The sequence below is a fragment of the Pogona vitticeps genome, chromosome 4 (genome assembly GCF_051106095.1).
Source record: "Pogona vitticeps strain Pit_001003342236 chromosome 4, PviZW2.1, whole genome shotgun sequence".
NCBI classification, from domain to species: domain Eukaryota; kingdom Metazoa; phylum Chordata; class Lepidosauria; order Squamata; family Agamidae; genus Pogona; species Pogona vitticeps.
The window spans coordinates 19,936,599-19,957,425 of record NC_135786.1 but is presented as its reverse complement, the minus strand read 5'-3'; the positions used below and the strand labels follow the sequence as shown (position 1 = coordinate 19,957,425).

Sequence of the window (20,827 nt, the reverse complement as noted above, 5' to 3'; positions counted from 1 at the left end):
GGGGAAAACACTGTAGTAGGTGCTTTAAAAGAAGCAAAACTACAGCCCTAAGCCAATCTGCTCCCACAGCTATTTTCAAATTTTTCAGGTGGAAAATCCAGCCATTGATACCCTACCTTGCCATATACGTACATTAATCCTTCGCCGTATGGTACACACCAGCAGCAAAATATAAAGCATGGGGTTATTGATATGTGGCTGGTAACAACTAAAGCTGAGCTTGAAGTAAAGTGAGCCTGAAGTTCTCAGTGGGATACATTATTCTTCAATAAGACTAGAGAATAAGGAGCCCACAAACTGTCCCCAACTCAACCATAGCACTCTGTCCAGTGGATGGTTATAGCTATTTCCCCCATCCCCACACACTCACCTCAGATCAAATTCCCCTGCCACCAAACATAACATATTTCTGAAGGACATCAGGAAGGGGTATTGTGGGCACCAGGAGGGAGTGCCACTGTCACTAACTTGGCATATCTTCACCATCCATGAAATTAGTTTTCCCCAAATTATCCTTGGAGCATTTCATCTTAACAATAGGGACAACCTAGGGAATCTGAGTTTGTTTGGCTTGGTAAGTCACCCCTGCCCACTCTAATATATTCTGCTTTATAATGAAGCCCTACATAGGTCTAGCCTGCCCACTGCTGTCTACACTATCTAGCAGTGGCTCCCAGACAACCACTATTGGAGTTTTTACAACCTTGCATTGTGTCTGTGGTCTGTGTGGCTGGGAGGGACCTTTTTCAGCTGTCAATTTATCCAGCATTTAACCAATCATTCCTTCCTGCCTCTCAATTCAAAGAGAATCCTGCCTCTCTGCTGACTGTTCCTTTCCCTCTCTTTCATCTATTGGAAGCAATTGGTTAGTTTGCTGTTTTTCTGTCCACAACTATAAGTAATTAAGCATTTCTCCTACAAATGTTTCAGACTGAGTTAATGAGACTCTTAAGTGCCATTTAATGAGAAAGGGATGGACTATCTGGGGAACTTGAAGCTATTCTACTCCGAGAATCTCTGTACTTCTGTTATGTAGCAAAAAGAATTTTAATCAGAAATTCAAAATCTGCCACATCCCCTGGCCATGCAGGGCAGAGGATTCCAGGTAGACCAAGAAAGTAACTTTTCCCAATTGTACTCTTTTCTGGCAGTGCAATTCTAGGGATTGAACTTCAGACTTTCTGCAGGCATAGTATGTGCTCTCTTATCACTGAGCCTTCTTTGAACCTGACAAGCAGGTAGCATCTATGCATAATTCATGTGGAGTATAATGTCTGTAAAAGTGATTCCCAAATTGTGGTTATGATCTTGGAAGCTTTGCAGAACCTTATTAGGCTGCTGGTAGCTGGACCAAAAGCAGCTTTGAAAAGCCAGAAAGCAAATGCTGAAAACAAGGCATTACAAATGGTTTAATTTCTGAACAAGCGGTTGTAGCAGGGGTTGAATTTAACATGGAGGTCCATTGCCAGGTGCTTTTTTTTTTTAGCCGCAAATCCACTGGGTCCAGCTCGTGGGCCAGCCCAAGCATGATGCCACCTGTCATGATTGTTGGCCAACCTGAGAAATGATCAACATACTGCTTGCCCTGGAGTGCAAGGACAGTGAGACTTCTGAGGATTTGATTCTCTCACACACCTGGTTCTTAAGGGGAGTTTTGCCCCTTTCATTCACTCAACATTATATGCTACTGAGTTATTGCGGGCTTATTTAGTAGGGACTTTGTTGCTATCCTTTCCTCCATTTTTTTCTCTATCTCTGTATCTGCATGTGTGTGTAGAACCAGGTTGGTACAATGGACTGGAGATTGAAGTTCATCCCATTGAGCTGTGAAATGCATGGGATGACCTTTGGTCTGTCACTCGATTTCATCCTGCCCTACTTGTTAGAAGGAAGAGCAGTTGCGAGCACAAAATGTAGATGAATGACCTATCAAATAACTACACGCATGTGCATCCATGCATAGGTACACGTACATATACACAAAATGGCCAAAATCCTCTTGCGTAGCTAGGCGAAAGACATGACTTTTGGAGGCAAATTGCCCCAAGTAAATACATTAACAGTTGTACTCTATTCCATACAACTCAATATGCAACTGGTAACGTCTATGGTGATTTCTTAAATTGGGACAATTTGCCTATAAAAGCTATGTTGCTTGTGCCACTATAACTAGATAAGAGGATTTGGACCCATATCTGACAAGCCTCAAGGAAGCTCCAGGTGTCTATTTGGTAAAGTGAATTGATCTTCATAAAAGTATATGCCATTAAAAAACCAGACTAGCATTTAAGGTGCCGCTAAACATTTTGGCTTTTATTATTAGTTGATGGGTGCATTAACTTTTGTGTGTGGATGCACACGAAAGTTGGGGAGGGCAAGATTTAGGATAATATTACTTTCCCTAGTCATGACTTCCATATGTTCAGCTGAAAGTTCAAGGAGATGTCTACACAGTCAGATGTCTTCAGAAGGCAAATATCAAACCATCACATTAAAAGAGCCAAGGTATATACAGAAAATATAGTGGGAACAAGGCCACCAAACACAAACTGTCTCCTATATACATTCACTGAAGAAAATGCACATCGCTCTAGTGATTTTTCCCATGTGAAGCTACCATCACAGATCAAACAGACATGAGGTTTCTTCTTCCTTCAAACAGGATGGAAGGATTCAATGCTGAATTACGTACTGAATTACATATCCAGAAGGGTCATGTGACCTCACAGGAGGCTACGTTTTATAGAAGCAGCAAACCCACTCTGGTTTTTAGTCCAAACTTTGCAGGTGCACTCCAAAGTCCTGACCCCTGCTCCCAAAATAGTTTCAGAACTTTGGGCAGCTCCCTCAGAGTGCAGCCTAGAGCATGGGGTGGATTCACCATTCTCACAAAATTGGAGTCACCCATGATTCCCATTCATGGATTTTCTAGAGATACAAGATTTATTTGTGTTAAATGATAAATTGATGCTGAACTTAAAATGAAAAGAGGGGAAATAAGTTTAAATATTTTTATGCTATTTGGGGTAGATTTATTGAATTTGTATTAGTGAAAGGAAAGGGGAAAGCCTCTAAGCAACAATCAATACAATTTTGGAAAGGAGGTTTGTAATAAAACTATTGCTCCAAAGGTGCACTGTGTTTTAGATTGTATTAGTAAGTATTTTGTATTCTTGTATTTATTTTGGAAATTTAAAAATAAAGATTTACTTGTTTTGATTACATACAAAAATACACAGATCTGGATGTTTGTTCCCAAGAGCAGAAGCAGAACAATTAGTTATGCAAACTAATGAGATGTACATAACTTTCAAAGGCATGTGATGGGGCCTGACCTAGAAGCATCTGTAGGAAGCATGTATAGGTGCTGGACCTGCAATTGCGCAACACTTTCCAGTTCTCTCTTTCTGTCACATGCTGAAAACAATGGTTTGATACAAACGTTTAAAAAAGAAACTAGTCATTCTGTACGAGGCTGAAGTTAGCTTCTTATTCGGCCAGCTTCTTATTCACTTCTTATTCGAGATCCAGCTTCTTATTCACTTCTTATTCGTGTCCCAGCTTCTTATTCAGAACATGTTGTATTTAAACCATTAAACCAAGTTGGATCACTCAAATATCAGGGTATTAATAATAAATCATAACTCTAACACAAATTACAATAGTATTTTGCCTGGCCCAATGCTGTTTTGGGCACAGAATAGGCTGGCAAAGTGGGCACCGCTGCATATTTTACCATTTTGAATAAGAAGCTGGAGTGTTGCAAGGGTTAATGAGCCTTGGGCAATAACTTTCACACCAGAAACCGACAGAGGGGTCTCACTTACACATGACCCACTTGTATTTTGCATTGCCCAACGCCGTTTTGGGCACAGAATAGGCTGGCAAAGTGGGCACCGCTGCATATTTTGCCATTTTGAATAAGAAGCTGGGGTTACGCAAGGGTTAACAAGCCTTGGGCAATAACTTTCACACCAGAAACCGACAGAGGGGGCTGACTTACACATGACCCACTTGTATTTTGCATTGCCCAACGCCGTTTTGGGCACAGAATAGGCTGGCAAAGTGGGCACTGCTCCATATTTTACCATTTTGAATAAGAAGCTGGAGTGTTGCAAGGGTTAATGAGCCTTGGGCAATAACTTTCACACCAGAAACCGACAGAGGGGGCTCACTTACACATGACCCACTTGTATTTTGCATTGCCCAACGCCGTTTTGGGCACGGAATAGGCTGGCAAAGTGGGCACCGCTGCATATTTTACCATTTTGAATAAGAAGCTGGAGTGTTGCAAGGGTTAATGAGCCTTGGGCAATAACTTTCACACAAGAAACCGACAGAGGGGGCTCACTTACACATGACCCACTTGTATTTTGCATTGCCCAACGCCGTTTTGGGCACGGAATAGGCTGGCAAAGTGGGCACCGCTGCATATTTTACCATTTTGAATAAGAAGCTGGGGTTACGCAAGGGTTAACAAGCCTTGGGCAATAACTTTCACACCAGAAACCGACAGAGGGGTCTCACTTACACATGACCCACTTGTATTTTGCATTGCCCAACGCGGTTTTGGGCACAGAATAGGCTGGCAAAGTGGGCACCGCTGCATATTTTGCCATTTTGAATAAGAAGCTGGGGTTCTGCAAGGGCTAATGAGCCTTGGGCAATAACTTTCACAGAAGAAACCGACAGAGGGAGCTCACTTACACATGACCCACTTGTATTTTGCATTGCCCAACGCCGTTTTGGGCACAGAATAGGCTGGCAAAGTGGGCACTGCTCCATATTTTACCATTTTGAATAAGAAGCTGGGGTTACGCAAGGGTTAACAAGCCTTGGGCAATAACTTTCACACCAGAAACCGACAGAGGGGGCTGACTTGCACACGACCCACTTGTATTTTGCATTGCCCAACACCGTTTTGGGCACAGAATAGGCTGGCAAAGTGGGCACCGCTGCATATTTTACCATTTTGAATAAGAAGCTGGAGTGTTGCAAGGGTTAATGAGCCTTGGGCAATAACTTTCACACCAGAAACCGACAGAGGGGGCTCACTTACACATGACCCACTTGTATTTTGCATTGCCCAACGCCGTTTTGGGAACAGAATAGGCTGGCAAAGTGGGCACCGCTGCATATTTTGCCACTTTGAATAAGAAGCTGGGGTTCTGCAAGGGCTAATGAGCCTTGGGCAATAACTTTCACACCAGAAACCGACAGAGGGGTCTCACTTACACATGACCCACTTGTATTTTGCATTGCCCAATGCCGTTTTGGGCACAGAATAGGCTGGCAAAGTGGGCACCGCTGCATATTTTACCATTTTGAATAAGAAGCTGGGGTTCTGCAAGGGCTAATGAGCCTTGGGCAATAACTTTCACACCAGAAACCGACAGAGGGGTCTCACTTACACATGACCCACTTGTATTTTGCATTGCCCAACGCCGTTTTGGGCACAGAATAGGCTGGCAAAGTGGGCACCGCTGCATATTTTACCATTTTGAATAAGAAGCTGGGGTTACGCAAGGGTTAACAAGCCTTGGGCAATAACTTTCACACCAGAAACTGACAGAGGGGGCTCACTTACACATGACCCACTTGTATTTTGCATTGCCCAACGCCGTTTTGGGCGTTGTAAGTGAGCATGTGTAAGTGAGCCCCCTCTGTCGGTTTCTTGTGTGAAAGTTATTGCCCAAGGCTCATTAGCCCTTGCAGAACCCCAGCTTCTTATTCAAAATGGCAAAATATGCAGCGGTGCCCACTTTGCCAGCCTATTCTGTGCCCAAAACGGCGTTGGGCAATGCAAAATACAAGTGGGTCATGTGTAAGTCAGCCCCCTCTGTCGGTTTCTTGTGTGAAAGTTATTGCCCAAGGCTCATTAACCCTTGCAACACTAGAGCTTCTTATTCAAAATGGTAAAATATGCAGCGGTGCCCACTTTGCCAGCCTATTCTGTGCCCAAAACGGCGTTGGGCAATGCAAAATACAAGTGGTTCATGTGTAAGTGAGACCCCTCTGTCGGTTTCTGGTGTGAAAGTTATTGCCCAAGGCTCATTAACCCTTGCAACACTCCAGCTTCTTATTCAAAATGGCAAAATATGCAGCGGTGCCCACTTTGCCAGCCTATTCCGTGCCCAAAACAGCATTGGGCCAGGCAAAATACTATTGTAATTTGTATTAGAGTTATGATTTATTATTAATACCCTGATATTTGAGTGATCCAACTTGGTTTAATGGTTTAAATACAACATGTTCTGAATAAGAAGCTGGGACACGAATAAGAAGTGAATAAGAAGCTGGATCTCGAATAAGAAGTGAATAAGAAGCTGGCCGAATAAGAAGCTAACTTCAGCCTCGTTCATTCTGTCCATATAACGAAACAGAAACCTCGTAGCAAGTGCAAAAGGTATTTCACTCACTATTGACAACATACCTGTACACCTAGGGCAGCCAACCTGTGTGTCACCCAAATGTTGGGCGACCTCTCCCATCAACTTTAACCATAAAGCAATGGTGAACAATGTTGGGACTTGTTGCAGCAACACCTGGAGGACCATCCCCAGCCAAACATTTGTAGCCCAAATGCTACAGCGGTCAAGACTGCAGATGTCCAAGCAAGAAAAGAAGGTGGTGGTGGTGGTGGGAGACCACTGGTGACCAGGCAATTTAATCTCCACCTTTGTTAGCAAATGGACCACGCACAAATATCCTCCATGCCTCCAACAACTCTGATCCATGGCTTCTGCACAGGCATAATCTCCTATAGAGACCCTTTCAGAAAACAATCATAGCAGGAATCAACCCTGAAAAACAATCCATTACCCGCGATGTATTCAGAAGCAGTGGCTTTTCAAGGATAAACACACCCATGAACTGGCATTGTTCCAGAAAGAACCCTCCTAATCCATGCTAGTAATCAGAGGCAGCCCGGTTCAAAATCTGTCCCTTTGTGTTATGGGTGTTTCACAAAAACCGGGCCTGGATGTTTCAGCTCCAAAGAGCCCACAGGATGACAGAGCACAGAGCCCTACAGAGGTGTAAACTTCATGGCAATGAAGAAGCTTCAAAGCACGTTTCGCCAGTCTCTGTGGCCGGCATCTTCAGAGGACAGCAACCTGTACTCTTGTGTAGTTGGCTTGGGAGTGCAGTATTTATGGCTGTGAGATAGGCTTTTGTCTTTTCCTGTAGATGGGTGATTCGTGTGTATTGTTGTGGGTGTATTGTTGTGCTAAGGGGAAGAGATGATCTGTTCCTGTGGTTGATGGGTGTCATTAGCTGGTCTTTTGTGTGTAGTGATCCCCTGTCCTTGTGGGTGGGTAGAGTTCGTTTACCAACAATACACCCACAACAATACACACTAATCACCCATCTACAGGAAAAGACAAAAGCCCATCTCACAGCCATAAATACTGCACTCCCAAGCCAACTACACCAGAGTACAGGTTGCTGTCCTCTGAAGATGCTGGCCACAGAGACTGGGGAAACAACCTTCAGAACATGGCCAAAGAGCCGGAAAAACCCAGAACAACCATTAGATCCAGGCGGTGAAAGCCTTCGCGAATATATTAAGCATCAAAGCAGCTGAGCTCTCTATTGTTTCTCTCTGGATATGACAGCGAGCGCCAGGTAAAGGGCAGGCACAAGCTAGCCAGGGAACATCGATGCCTTGGTGGCTTGCCACCTGTCCTGATTTTTTTTTTCCTTCTTCGTTTCCGGGCCTGCCTGGTGCAACCCTGGCATCGCGGGTGCCCATTTCCTCGCCTTCCTTTGACCGCGTCCAGGTTCTCTAGACTGGAATGGCAGCCTTCGCCTGGGCGTGCCACTTGCGATGGCGTCAGGGAACAACCTGTCAGTTCCTGCTTGCCTCAGCACCACCAAAAACCACCATCACCCTCAATTACCGATGCCGCCCAGAAGTACCTCACTCCTACCCGGGCTGTCTCAAAACCCCTATAGGGGAAAAAAAGGGGGGAAATCTTCCTCCCCCGTTTCCCGGCTGATCCGTTCGAGATCCCAACGAGCAGGATCGAGCCTCCAAATGCCAACGGATGAGGCCTGGGCCCGGGCTTTGCCCTTTGCATCCTTGCCCCACCGCGGTCTTGTATCGAACTGGGTTTTACACAAGCAGGAGAGAGAGACAGAGAGAGAGAGGCAAACCCGGAAAGAAAGGGAAAAAAAGAAAGGAGGGTGGAAATACACAGTGAATGGAACCGGGGAGGGGGAGGCAGGAGGGGGATCGGGAGAGGGACGTCTGGCTGGATAAATATTGGGGAGAAATTCGCCGATCGGTTTCTATACCAGTCCACGGAAACGCTGCCCGCCACCATCGCAGGCTCCGGACCGGGGCGCGTCTGTCTATGTCTGGGCAAGGCAAACCCGCCGCCGCCCCGGGATCAGCCGAAACCAGGGCCAGCGCGAGGACGCGGCGACAGCCTTTCTCGCCAGGCAGCAGGAGCAGGAGCCGGGGGGGGGGGGGCGAGGAGGAGGAGGAGGAGGAGGAGGAGGAGGAAGCCGCCTCGGAGCTGTTCCTTGGCCCCCGGGACGCCGTCCGTGCAGGGGCGCGCGCGCAGCCGGCGGGAAGGAGCCGCGGACGTGGGGGGGGGGGCTCCCGGAGAACAAGAGGCGGGAGGGATCGGCTGGAGGGGTGGGGTGGCCGGGAAGCGGGGAGGAGAGGCAGACCCCCCCCTCCCCCGGTTGCTACTGCAGGCATCCAGACGGCGGCGGCGAGGGGGGGGGATCGGGACCGGCTTACCCTGCCCGGTGTTTGCTGTCCATCCGCTTCTTCTGCCGGACCGGCTGCAAGGGGATGTTATCGGTCATGGCTGCGGGAGGGCCGGCTGGCTGGCTGGGCGCAGCCGCAGGCGGGGAGGAGCGCGGGGGAGGATCGGCTTCCCGAGGCGAGAGCCCTGCCGAGCCCAGCCGAGCGGCGCTCCCTCGCTCGGCCCAGCCTCGCCGCCGCTGCCGCCGCCGCCGCCGCTCTGACTATGACAGCCTCGCCGCCCAAGAAGACCGGGCAGGCAGGCGGGCGGGCGGGCAAGCAGGCGGGCGGGCTGGGGCCTGGGCGGCGACGCGCAGGTAACGTGGACGCTCACGCCGCCGCCCCCGCCGCGGCTCGCTCTCTCTTCCCCCCCCCCGGTTCCTTCCCTCACCCCCTCTCCCGGATACAGCCCACCCATTGGGCGGTATTGGCGCTCCCCACCTCTTGGGCAACGCTGCCTTTTCGCCCTGCTCCCCTTGGCGTCTCTTCTGGCTCCGTTAATCCGGCGCAACAGGCAATTTCGCGGCCCGCCACTGCGGCGAATTTCTCGGGTGAAGGTGGGCTGGTTCTCCCTTCCACCCCTGCCCGCGCCTTCGCCCTACGGTACCGTCCGCAGGCGTTGCTTCCCAAGGGTCCTCCTCAGTCAACAGCCTTCTGGACTTTAACTAGAGCAGAGCGACTGGGGCTTTGTCCGAGGCCACTAAATGTAATAATAATCGCGCGCTGTCAAGTCAGTTCTGACTTACAGCGACCCTTTTCAGGGTTTTCCAGGCAGAGAATATACTCAGAAATGGTCTACCCTTCCCTTCTTCTGGGGACATCTTGGGACTGTGCAGTTTGCCCAAGGCCACACAGGTTGGCTCTCCAGTGGGGAATCGAACTCCCAACCTCTTGCTTTGCAGCCAGAGGCTGGCTTGGGTTTGCCTCCAAGGCTCAACAGTTGGTTCTCTCCTGCTTCCCCTGAATTATGACTTCAAGAGAACTTGAGGCAAAAAAAAAAAAAAAAAAAAAAAAAAGTAAATTGCCGTCTGTTCTTTCAATAAGGAGTGCTTGATGCTCCTCTCATGTGCCCCTTATCCTAAAGAACACTTTACACATAGATTTGTTTTTGAAAAAGATCTTTAATTGTGATGTAAAATGTGATGGAAGACAGAGCTCTGTCTTTACTCTCCCAGATGCAGAATATAGAAAAAGTGATTTTTTTTAAAAAAAAAAATTATTTCTAGAACTTTTCTCAGGTGAGTTACTCACAGAACTCTCAACACTCACCCAGATGAAATGCTAATGATTTTTGGTCAATAAATAAACACATTTTTAAAAAGGATCAAACAAATACCACACTAAGGCACACCAATCAATTTAAAAAGTCAATTCAGGTAGTCAGTCACTAAGGCAAAGGAACTAAGAGTGTGAGGAGTTTCTTTAATAGGCCATGTACATGATGCATAGTCCCTGAAATTATCTTTTTCACATACCTGTATGGGCTCTGCTTCCACCCAATGATCTAGTTCCCTATTTTTTTTCTCTCCATGTGTTATGTGACATTGAGTTGCTTTCAATTTGTGGCATATTTCTGAGGTATGTGAGATGTTCAAGAAGTGATTCGCCATTGGTATCTTTCCTGTGGGTTTCTATGGACAAAAAGAGATCTGAATCCAGATCCCCTGAATCCCAATCCAGCTCTCTATCCACCACTCCATACTGGATTTCTGTACCACACTAGTTTTTCTACTCCTCTCCCATCTGCAAAATTTTCATTTACCCCAGAATCTGATGCAGAATATTGAATTTCTGATAAAATTCCTTTTGCTACGCAGTAGAAGTACAGAGAGTTTCCCAGGGAGTCAACCCATTTTCTCATTAACTGGCCCTTAAGGTCTCAATGTCTTGAGACATTTCTAGAAGAAATAATAAAAACATTTCATTATTTATTTTTTGTGAACAGATCAACAGCAAACAAACAACCATTGCTTCCCAAAGACTTCCAACAGACTAAAGATAGGGAAAAGGATGCTCAGCAGAGAGACAGGGTTCTTTCTCTTTGAATTAATTCAGACGTGGGAGGAAACAATTGATTAGTACTGGATAGATTAACAGTCACCCCAGCCCAGAAAACCTTTCAGTCACCAAAACCATAGGCAGCATGTGAGGTTATAAAAACTCCAACAGAATCTTATTTTACCATTTTTCCATTGGCTTCTGTCCTTACTTTTCTCTGTTACTTGTTCTCTGGATAATTCTTTCACCCACACAACTGGCTACAAAATGACTAACATGTTGTCTTTCTTTTTCCTTTGCTAGAACTAACCTCTGCTCTACAATGTGTAGTCAGTGAATGAAGCTACGTTATAGCTTTTATTGGACCCATTTTGCTCTTATGCAGCCTGCTTAGTGTAATGATCAGTTCAGTCCTTCCCTTACTTCTCTAACCTGGAATTTTTCCAAATGCATCCTAACAAGATAAATATGACTCTAGCAGACGATATGAAGAGAAGAGAAGAGTTGTGGGCAAAGACAATCTTATTTCTCAGTACGGTCAGGCAATTTTAGACGTGAAACTTATGGGCTGGAATATGGTAAGGGCTTTTTTTGAGTTGGCAAGCAGAAAAATTGCCCAGGTAAAACACAAAGATCTAGTTTCTGTTCTCAATTAGAACAATTTGGGGCAGGGGCATAGGCAAACCATTACACATGACTAGAGATGGGGATGAATAAAAAAAAGGTGATTCATTTTGATCCATTATTCGTCAAGGTTAACGGATCAACGAATACAAATATACTAATATTCTTCAACAATCTATCTGTCAATTTGTCTGCAGTTTAAACAGCTATAAAACTGGCCACCAATGACCTAGAGGCACCACATTTGCAGGGAAGCCTCCTCAGATGCTTTTCTACAAGTCCTGAAAGTTTGGTGAACATTGGATTAGGGACCCCTGAGTTATATAGTCACAAAAAGGACCCCCCAGGAAAGACTCCCAGGTACTTAGAGCATCCAGAATCACAATGGAGCTTCCTATGTCTTTCCCCAACATGCCTGCCAAGTTTGGTGAAGATTGGATATTGGAACTCCATGTTATTCACCCACAGATTGGGTCACCCCAGGAGAGATTACTACACAGCACAGAAGCCCATGGCATTGAGGGAGTTATATTTAGCCCCTGCAGAATGAGAGGTCCCTTTGGCAGAGGCATACATGAGGCATCAAGTTTGTCTTCAGCTCAGCACAGCATTACATTTGCCAGTGAAGTAGAGTTTGCCCTCAGGAGGACTGGAGGCAAGGAGGTATTTGGCAGCATAGCAGGCTTTTTGGCTCTGTCGGGCAATGAGGAAGATGGCAGCAGGAAAACAGGCTCTTTTGGCTGCATCGGGCACTGAGGTAGTTGGCAGCAGTAAAGTACCGTATCTTGCCCCATCAGGGCAGTCAGGCAAAAGGCAGCAGAGCAGACTCTGGTCTTTTCCAGCAACATCAGATTTGCCTGCAAAAGAAAGGTTTTTTCCCCCAGGAGGCAAATGAGTTTGCTTACAACTTCCAACAGCACCATCAGATGAACAGGGTTGGTGCTACTAACAGCGATTAATCCATGGGGCCGCGGGGCTGCTGGAAACAGATCAGTTCTGCAGTCTGAAGCCGGGCGATGGGGCAACAAAGATGATTGTTTAGAACTAGAAAGTTGAGGATTGCTTGCAACTTGGCTGCTGAGACCACCCGGATATGATAAAGATAGCCCTTGGAGGTTTAGGGGGGCTTAGACAGGCCTGATACCCCTTCCCTGCATCTGGCATTTTGAAGTACCTTCCTTTGAAGCTTAGATATTATATATCCCCATCATGGCTTGTAACTTGTGATGGATGTTTCCTCCAGGAATCTATCGAATCCCCTTTTAAAGGCATATAGGCCAGATGCCATCACCACATCCTGTGGCAAGGAGTTCTGCAGACTAACGACACGCTGGATAAAGAAATCTTTCTTTTGTCTGTTCTCACTCTCCCAACACTCCACTTGAGTGGATGTCCCCTGGTTCTGGTATTGTGTGAGAGGGAAAAGAGCTTCCCTCGATCCACTTTATCCCTCTGCTGCATAATTTTATATGTCACAATCATGTCCCACCCCCGTTCGGGCACCTTTTCTCTATACTAAAGAGCCCCAAATACTATAGCCTTTCCTCATAAAGGAGGTGCCCCAGCCCAGTCATCATTTTAGTCGTTCTCTTCTGCACCTTTTCCAGTCCCACTGTGTCTTTTTTGAGGTGTGTCGACCAGAACTGTACCCAATACTCCAGCTTCAGCTGGTAAGCAATGCTTCCATCCCTTTCTTCCTTCCCTCTCTCAGAGAGCTATCCTCAGGGGACATATCCATAAAGGATAAGAAATACCCCATAGTGGTCCCAGTTGATGGCTTGACTTAGCCAAGTGTGCCTGCTCACTGCCTAGCCTGAGTCAGAGTACTGCACATTTAGCACCTATCCTTTGGGAAGGTGAAAACAGACCTTAATGTCACTAAGGACAGGAGGGGCTGTCCTACAGCATGGAGAAAACAGCCAGTGGGTAAGCTCTGGTAGATGTTTCTATTGGGTGACGTGGCTGTTTTGCTGCTTTCAGTCACTGAGATGGGAATCCTTTACAGAGCTGTTTCCCAGAACAAAAACATAGAGCTCCCCCAATCCAAATAATAGAATCTTTGCCAAGAGGCTCTTCCCAGCATCTGTTAAAGAACTGAGGTGAAACACATTTGATGTACAAAGGAGGTTAAGGAGAATGAGCTTCTGATCTCTGCAGCTGAAATGGGAAGCTATTAATAAGAGAGTTGTCTCCCTTCTAATGGAAAAATCCAAAATCAAATTAGACAGCTAATTTCTAAAGCAAACAACAGCAGATTCCCCCCCCCCCTTTATGTGGGAAACACTGTAGGATAGCTAAGATGCCCCATGAAATTTCAAAGAGATATCTCTGCAAGGAGATCTAGGAAGTGGAAAATATCAGGGAGAAGAAAAGAAGGTCCGCCCCCGCCCTGCTTATCAGAGATAATGGGAGATTCATTCACTGCCAACATTCACACACACAAACTCACTCCTAAATATAATGAAGACCCAGGGGTAATTACCTAAAAGCAAAAGCAAGAAGATTCTAGAATATGGGCAATCTAGCAAGCCTTGTTTGACATGCCTGGATGCATAACTGTTGCACGGTCAGCTGTAAGGTAAATAAACAGAGTCTAGTGAGTCACAGGGCTCAGCAACTGGAATTTCTCTGCAGAGATTTCAGCTAAATGTTAAGAAGACATTTACAGATAATATGAAAAGGCTAGAAAGACAATATTGAAAGTAATCAATGAATGAGGCTTTGCTTGGGTTCCTGTACTAAGTCACCAAGCTAGAGCAGAGTGAGGAAACCAAACAGGGATTAATTGATTAGCAGCAATTTGCTGCTACGACCCATTCCATTGCCTTCTGCTGGCATAACTCTGGAACAGGCCTTTGGCCTTTGCCTGGGTAACAGGCAATGCTTTCTAGCTACATTTCCAAGTTGTTTTTAATGTATTTTTAGAGACATCTTGGCATAACTTTTTCTTTTCCCAAAAAACATCTACCCATCCCACTCACACCTCTCATATTGTAATCCCTCAAGTGGCCACTTAGGAAATTGGTCACTCAAAACTAGGACTTTTCTGTGGTGGCCACTTCACTCTGGAACTCCCTCTCATCCCTCCTGGGATTTAGGAGGCAACTGAAGACCTGGCTGTTTTCCCAAGCTTTTCAGTTGTTTGCCCCTAATCAAATAATTTTTTGTATCCTTTGTGCCACTTGTTGCTTAGTTGTTAAGTCGTGTCTGACTCTTCATGGCCCCATGGACCAGAGCACGCCAGGCCCTCCTGTCTTCCACTGCCTCCTGGAGTTGGGTCAAATTCATGTCTGTAACTTCGGTGACATTGTCCCGCCATCTCGTCCTCTGTCATCGCCTTCTCCTCTTGCCCTCACACTTTTCCAACATCAGGGTATTTTCCAGGGAGTCTTCTCTTCTCATGAGATGGCCAGAGTATTGGAGCCTCAGCTTCAGGATCTGTCCTTCCAGTGAGCACTCAGGGTTGATTTCCTTCAGAATGGATAGGTTTGTTCTCCTTGCAGTCCAGGGGACTCTCAAGAGTCTCCTCCAGCACTTCTGCTGCTAGTCTGCCATTAATTTACCTCTTTTTCCCCCTTTCTTATGTAGTTCCTATAGTTATGCCTAGAGCCCCTTTTTTGCTATTGTTTTATTGGTTTTATTGTTGTTGTTTATGACTGTGTTGTCCTTCTGTTAACTGCCCCAGGTAGTACCCTAGCTACTAGTTGAGCAGGATAGAAATGCAAACAAACAAAGCTTGTAAGTTTTATGCTCTTTCCCGATCAATCTTCAGGTTAACAAAAACCTCACAAAAAGGAATGAAAATAAAAAGCAACACAAGAAGTCAACAAGCTAGTTTTTAACATGGAAACAGGAGTAGTTTGTTTATTAAATGCAATAAATCACAATAAGAACAAGTTACTTCTAAAAGTAAGTTGCCAAGCTCTGGTTAGCTTCATTTCAATTTCTCATAACGCTTCCACTGCGGTGTTACTCTGTGGTACTATGGGAAACAGCTGCACAGTGCTGCTCAGAGCATCAGGCTGGGGAAAAACAAATACTTTAAAGAAGGAGCAGGGGGAGACTCAGCAGGTGTCGGTGGTGGGCCCTTGAAGCAGTCCAGGGTGTTGGATTTTGATAGCAAGCTTTAATTGCTATTCTTTGCCATGGACAAAACCAGAATATCTTGTATGAGTCTCCAGCCTTATCTTTGTAGACTTTGTACATAAGGAGAATCATGGTTGCCGTCTTCTACCAAGTAGAAGGAAAGAAGGAAGCTGATAGGCCTGGTGAAAAAATGGCCCACTTCTGAATTCCATGCTGGCAAGATTTCCTTTTGGATTGTGCGCTCCAGGATTACTAGCATTTTGGTAAGATTCTGATCAAAATAGCAGTCATTTCACATTTTCTCCCAGGATGGAGGTAGGGGTGGGCCGGTGGGTAGAACTGAAGCTGGCCTGAGCATCACAATGGAGGCAGGTCCCTCTGCCTGTCTCTCCAGATTAGTTCTCTCATGCAAAGAGTTTTCTATGCTTGAATGGAGGAGGTGGCTCATATAGGAAAAGGCCACTTCCGAAGAACAAACAAAGCAGATGACCAGCCCTAGATGCTGATAGACAACTGATGCTGATAGACAACCGTTGCCACTTCACAAACAGATTGTCTATTGTTCTGACATGGAGGGATGGGAACTTTAACTATTTCCCTAATTCCTTGGTTATCTGATTAGCTGCCAATGTGTGGTAAGAATTTTCCCCTCCCTTCCCTTCCTCCTGTGTTTGGTGAGACAATATAGCCCTGTTCTAATGTACTGAGATGGAATGTAATTGCAATGGGAAGACTGAATCGGCTGGACCACTTCTAGCTTCAGATAGTCAAGGCAGACCTTAAATGATCTGCAATGACTATCTGAAGTCAATGGACATTACTGTTAACTGTGTCTGAAGTGTGACTATCAGGTACACAACCTTCCCTAAAGTAAGAAGGTAGGAATGAGAGAAAAAGATTGTATAACCAACACAGTTTCCAATGTGCAGGAGAATTGTTTTTAAGTTAGGGAACACTAAAAAGAGGAGTTTCCCCACCTCCCTTTTGATCTGGTATATTCCATTCTGCTGTTGTAGAATTCTGCTGTCTCATTCCATCTCATTCTGCTGTATGTAAATAGACTAGTCACAGATAATTGGCTTACCAAGTGGCTATAGCTGCGGTGGGCAAAGTGAAGCCCACAGGATACATGCAAGGCCTCCATATGGTTGGGAGAGTAAATTTCTTTGGTACAAAATGTGGTGTGGAGCTCTTTAACTGATCCAAAGCCTCCACAACAGAAAAGGGGGGGGGGAACCTTTCTGAAAATAGAATCTCAGAAACGAAGCCTAGTGTTTTCACATTTTCACTTTTTTGCCAAGCTCGAGGTAGCCAGCTTAGTCATCCCTCCACTCTAACCATGGTAATGCTGAATGCTAGATCTGTATCCAATAAATCCCAGCTAATACAAGACCTTATTCTAGAGAAGAATGCAGATCTGGCTTGCATAACCAAAATTTGGATGGGTGGTGATGGGGGTGTTCCTCTATCTCTTGCCTGTCCCCCTGGTTATGCTATCTAGCACCAGAGTAGACCGGAGGGTTGGAGGGTGTAAGTTGCCATTATTTATAAGGACACCCTTGAGATTGTCAGGCTCTCTGCAGTGGTGACACCAGGCCTAGAGGCCCTCCATGAGTCAATTGGGGCCAGGTATGGTATTGGGATCTTGCTGGCATACCGTGCTCTCCGTGACCCAGCCACTTCCCTTCTGGAGTTGGCGGACTTCGTCTCCGCGGTACTGTTGGGATCCCCAAGGTTGATCATCTTGGGTGATTTCAACATCCATGCAGAGGCAGAGGTTACCGGTCCAGCTCTTGATTCTTAGAAACCATGGCTTCCGTTAACATATCCTAACATGTTAACGGCCCCACGCACGTGGGTGGTCACATGGTGGACCTGGTTTTCTCCACTGAGCAGAGAGTATCCGGCCCGATGATGACTGACCTTTGGCTGGTTCTCTTGTCGTGGTTGGACCACCACCTGATAAAGTACATCATCACAGTGGCCCTCACTCCCTGTGGGGAGCAGAGACCTATTTTTGATGGTCTATCCTTGCAGACTACTGGATCCTATTGGATTCCAGGATTCTATGTGAGGGATTCCACAATAGAATGGCTGGCACTTCTGTCGTGGTTCTGGTGGACGGCTGGTGTGCTGCCACCGCCAGGGCTGTAGACACAATAGCTCCTAAATGCCCTCTCCAGTGCAGAGCCTGACCAGCATCCTGGTTTAACCAGCAGTTTTGAGCTATGAAGCGGAACAGGAAAGGGCTGGAGAGCATTTGTAGGTGGAACCCGAAAGAAAACAACTTAAAAACTGCCAAGATCATGTCTAACCTTTACCTAGTCATGGTAAAGGCTGCCAGAAGAGCATACTTCACTGTCCAGATAAGCGAAGCATCTAACCAGCAGTCAGAATGCTTCCGTATAGTACGTCGTCTATCCAGAGTCAGTCACAATGACTGACCTCCACTTCTTGTGACCAATTTGCATCATTTAAAAAAATCAAAAGTGGAGGCCATCCACTGGGATCTAGCTCCCTTTTTGAAAACAGTGGATTGAGCTGAGACACCCCGCTCAGTGTCTTGTCCGTTGTGAATTACTCAGTTTGAACCTGTGACATCCGCAAAGGTGGACAAGGTCCTTGATTGTTTGCTGAGCCACCACATCCTTCCTTGATCCTTGCTGGGCCTGGCTAATCAAAACAGCCAGGCCAGTACCAATTAAATGGGCTACTGCAATAATAAATGGGTCTCTTTGGGAGGTTCCTCTTGCCCTCAAGAAAACACTCATTAGGCCCATTAGGAAGAAACCAAGCTTGGTGGTGGACAATATTGGCAATAATAAGCCCATCGCCAATGTTTCCTTCCTTAGCAAGGTAGTTGAGATGGTGTTGGTTGATCAGCTTCAGGCTCTCTTGGATGAAACCAACACTCTGGATCCATTTCAGTTGGGCTTTAGGCCCTGCCATGGCATGGAAACAGCATTGATTGCCCTGCTTGATGACCTATTGAGAGAGGCCGACAGGAGCGTCCTTGTTGGTCCTCCTCGATATCTCAGCTGCCTTTCATACCATTGACCACAGTATCCTCCTGGAGAGGTTCTCCGAGTTGGGGATTGGTGGCCTTGATCTCACTTGGCTCTGATCCTTCTTGGAGAGTCGTCCTCAGAGAGTTCAGCCTAGGGACAATGTATCAGCCCCGTGGTCCCTCAATTGTGGGGTACTGCAGGGTTCGATCATCTCCCCAATGCTGTTTAATATCTATATGAGGCCACTGGGACAGGTCATCTGGGGGTGTGGAGCCACATGTCACCAGTATGCTGATGACACTCAGCTCTACATTTTTTTTCATCTGCAGTGGATGACATTTTATCTCTTGAGCATTGCCTGGGGGTTGTTCTGCAACGGATGCAGTTGAATGGACTGAGGTTGATCCCCGAGAAGACAGAGCTCTTGCAGGTTGGCACTCCTGATGCCAGTGATTTGGGAAACTCCCTCTCTTTTTTGGGGGGGGGACTCTCACCACAGAGAGTGTGGTTCACAGTCTGAGGATTCATCTTGAACCATGGAGACCCAGGTAGCGTCCATGGTTTGGTCCTCCCATTTATATCTTTGGCAGATCACCCAGCTGCGTACCTGTCTAGACGCAAGGGCCCTCATCATGCTTGTTCATGCGCTCATAGTCTCTCAAGAATAGAGTACTGTAATGCTCCGTATGTGGGGCTTCCTTTAAGACTGATGCGGAAGCTTCAAATAGTCCAGAACACAGTGGCCAGGCTATTAACAGGGGTGAAAAGATTCCATCATAATCCCCATCCTGGCTGCCTTATACTGGTTACCTATTCACTACTGCATCGATTTCAAGGTGCAGACTATTACATACAAAGCCCTAAACGGTAGGCCCTCGATACTTGGCAGAGTGCCTTCTTCCACTTAGTTATGCCCGTTCCACCCGTTCTAGCCAGGCTGGGCTGTTGAGGGGCCTAACTCCAAAAACTGGGCCTTCTCGGCAGTGGCCCCTCGTCTCTGAAAAAATTACTGTACCAACAGAAATCCACCTGGCCCCCTTTGCTGAGGGCCTTCAAGTGCAAACTAAAGACCTGGCTCTACATGCAGGCCTTCCCAACTTAGCTTTACCTCTTCTTTTTCATTTTTTTCCCATCTTGGACTCTTGTAGTAAAATTGGGTCTTATTTTTTAATGCATTTATGTTTTCATTTATTATATTTGTATCTTTTTGTTTTTGTATTTTGTGTAAACCACCCAGAGTAGACATGTTCTAGATGGGCAGTATACAAGTCTAATAAAACAAATAAAAATACACTTCGTGGCCTGATCTGACTCACAACGGGTTTTGGGGCTGGAAAATTGGCCTTCAGTTTTGCCTTTCCCAGGTCATCTGCAATCATCCTTCACTACTGAGGAATTCACTTCTTGAGCCGACTGCTCCATGCTCTGCATTCAGTTCCTTGGCTTTTCTGAAGGAGAGGGGCAGGCTTTATCTGCTTAATAAACACACAACCTATTTTGTTCACTTCCTGCAGAAAGGAAATAAAAGAACAGCCATTAATAGATGTGAAGGCAGGCAATTCTTGTGACCTGATGGACACAAGGGTGTTGGATATCTGTGTGCAACACAAAATAGAAGTTCTTCTTTCTGTAACACGAATACAATTACCATCTTGGTTACCAAGGCAGGAATTATGGCAATATTATGTGTGCCATAAATCCATGCACAATAAATATATCTTTTCTGGGTGTCTGAACTCTGACAAGCCTATTCCAATTAATTGGCCAGTTAATCACTACCAGCCTGTAATAAGCTGTTAGCACCTGTATCTCTGATCAGCTAGGATGGCTTTGATTTTTGTTGTTCTTCTCTCCCCCTTCTTGACAAGAGGGTGATAGCGGATATCCTTTAAACGTACATTTAATGAAGCCCTTCATAAATCCATCAGCAGTTGCTAACGGAAATGACAATAAAATGTGCACTGCTACAGGCTTTTTGTGGAGAGGCTGTTTGACATAATGATACCACAGTGCTTTAGGTAGACATGGAAAATATATAGCAAAACTAGAAGGATTTGGAAAAAATAAGCACATAGTGGTAAGAATGGAGGTGAAGGTTGGGGAAAACAAAGTCATTGCCGCATTTTCTCCCATGTCTTGATAAAACATTGTCACGTTTTGTCTTTGTGACCATACTGTAGACATAAGAAACCTAAACGGGAGGAAGGTCGCTGTAAAAGGAAGAGACATTTCATGACTGACATGCCCACATCAAGAGTGGGATGGTCATCAGAAGTCCCTCTAGCATGATAATACTAGTTCAAGATGCATGATAGGAAAGTATAATCTGTGCACTGCAAGTTAATTTAATGTT

General features: G+C 45.9%; 1 protein-coding gene across 3 annotated transcripts in view; it reads right to left on the bottom strand.

The window, feature by feature from the left end:
- Positions 1-19,837, bottom strand: part of ATP9A (ATPase phospholipid transporting 9A) — a 117,305-nt gene extending 97,468 nt beyond the window's left edge. The window contains exon 1 of one of the 3 annotated variants that reach the window (XM_078392175.1): positions 9,200-19,837. Coding sequence is in view for 2 of the 3 variants with exons in the window: in XM_072996841.2 (XP_072852942.2) it covers positions 8,753-8,820 (68 nt within the window). In the remaining variant the exon portion in view is untranslated. Of the gene's footprint in view, positions 1-8,298; positions 8,456-8,752; positions 8,968-9,199 lie in introns of those variants that run through there. The other 2 variants (XM_072996841.2, XM_020779526.3) reach the window with 2 other exon arrangements.
- Between the last annotated feature and the right edge of the window lie 990 nt (positions 19,838-20,827).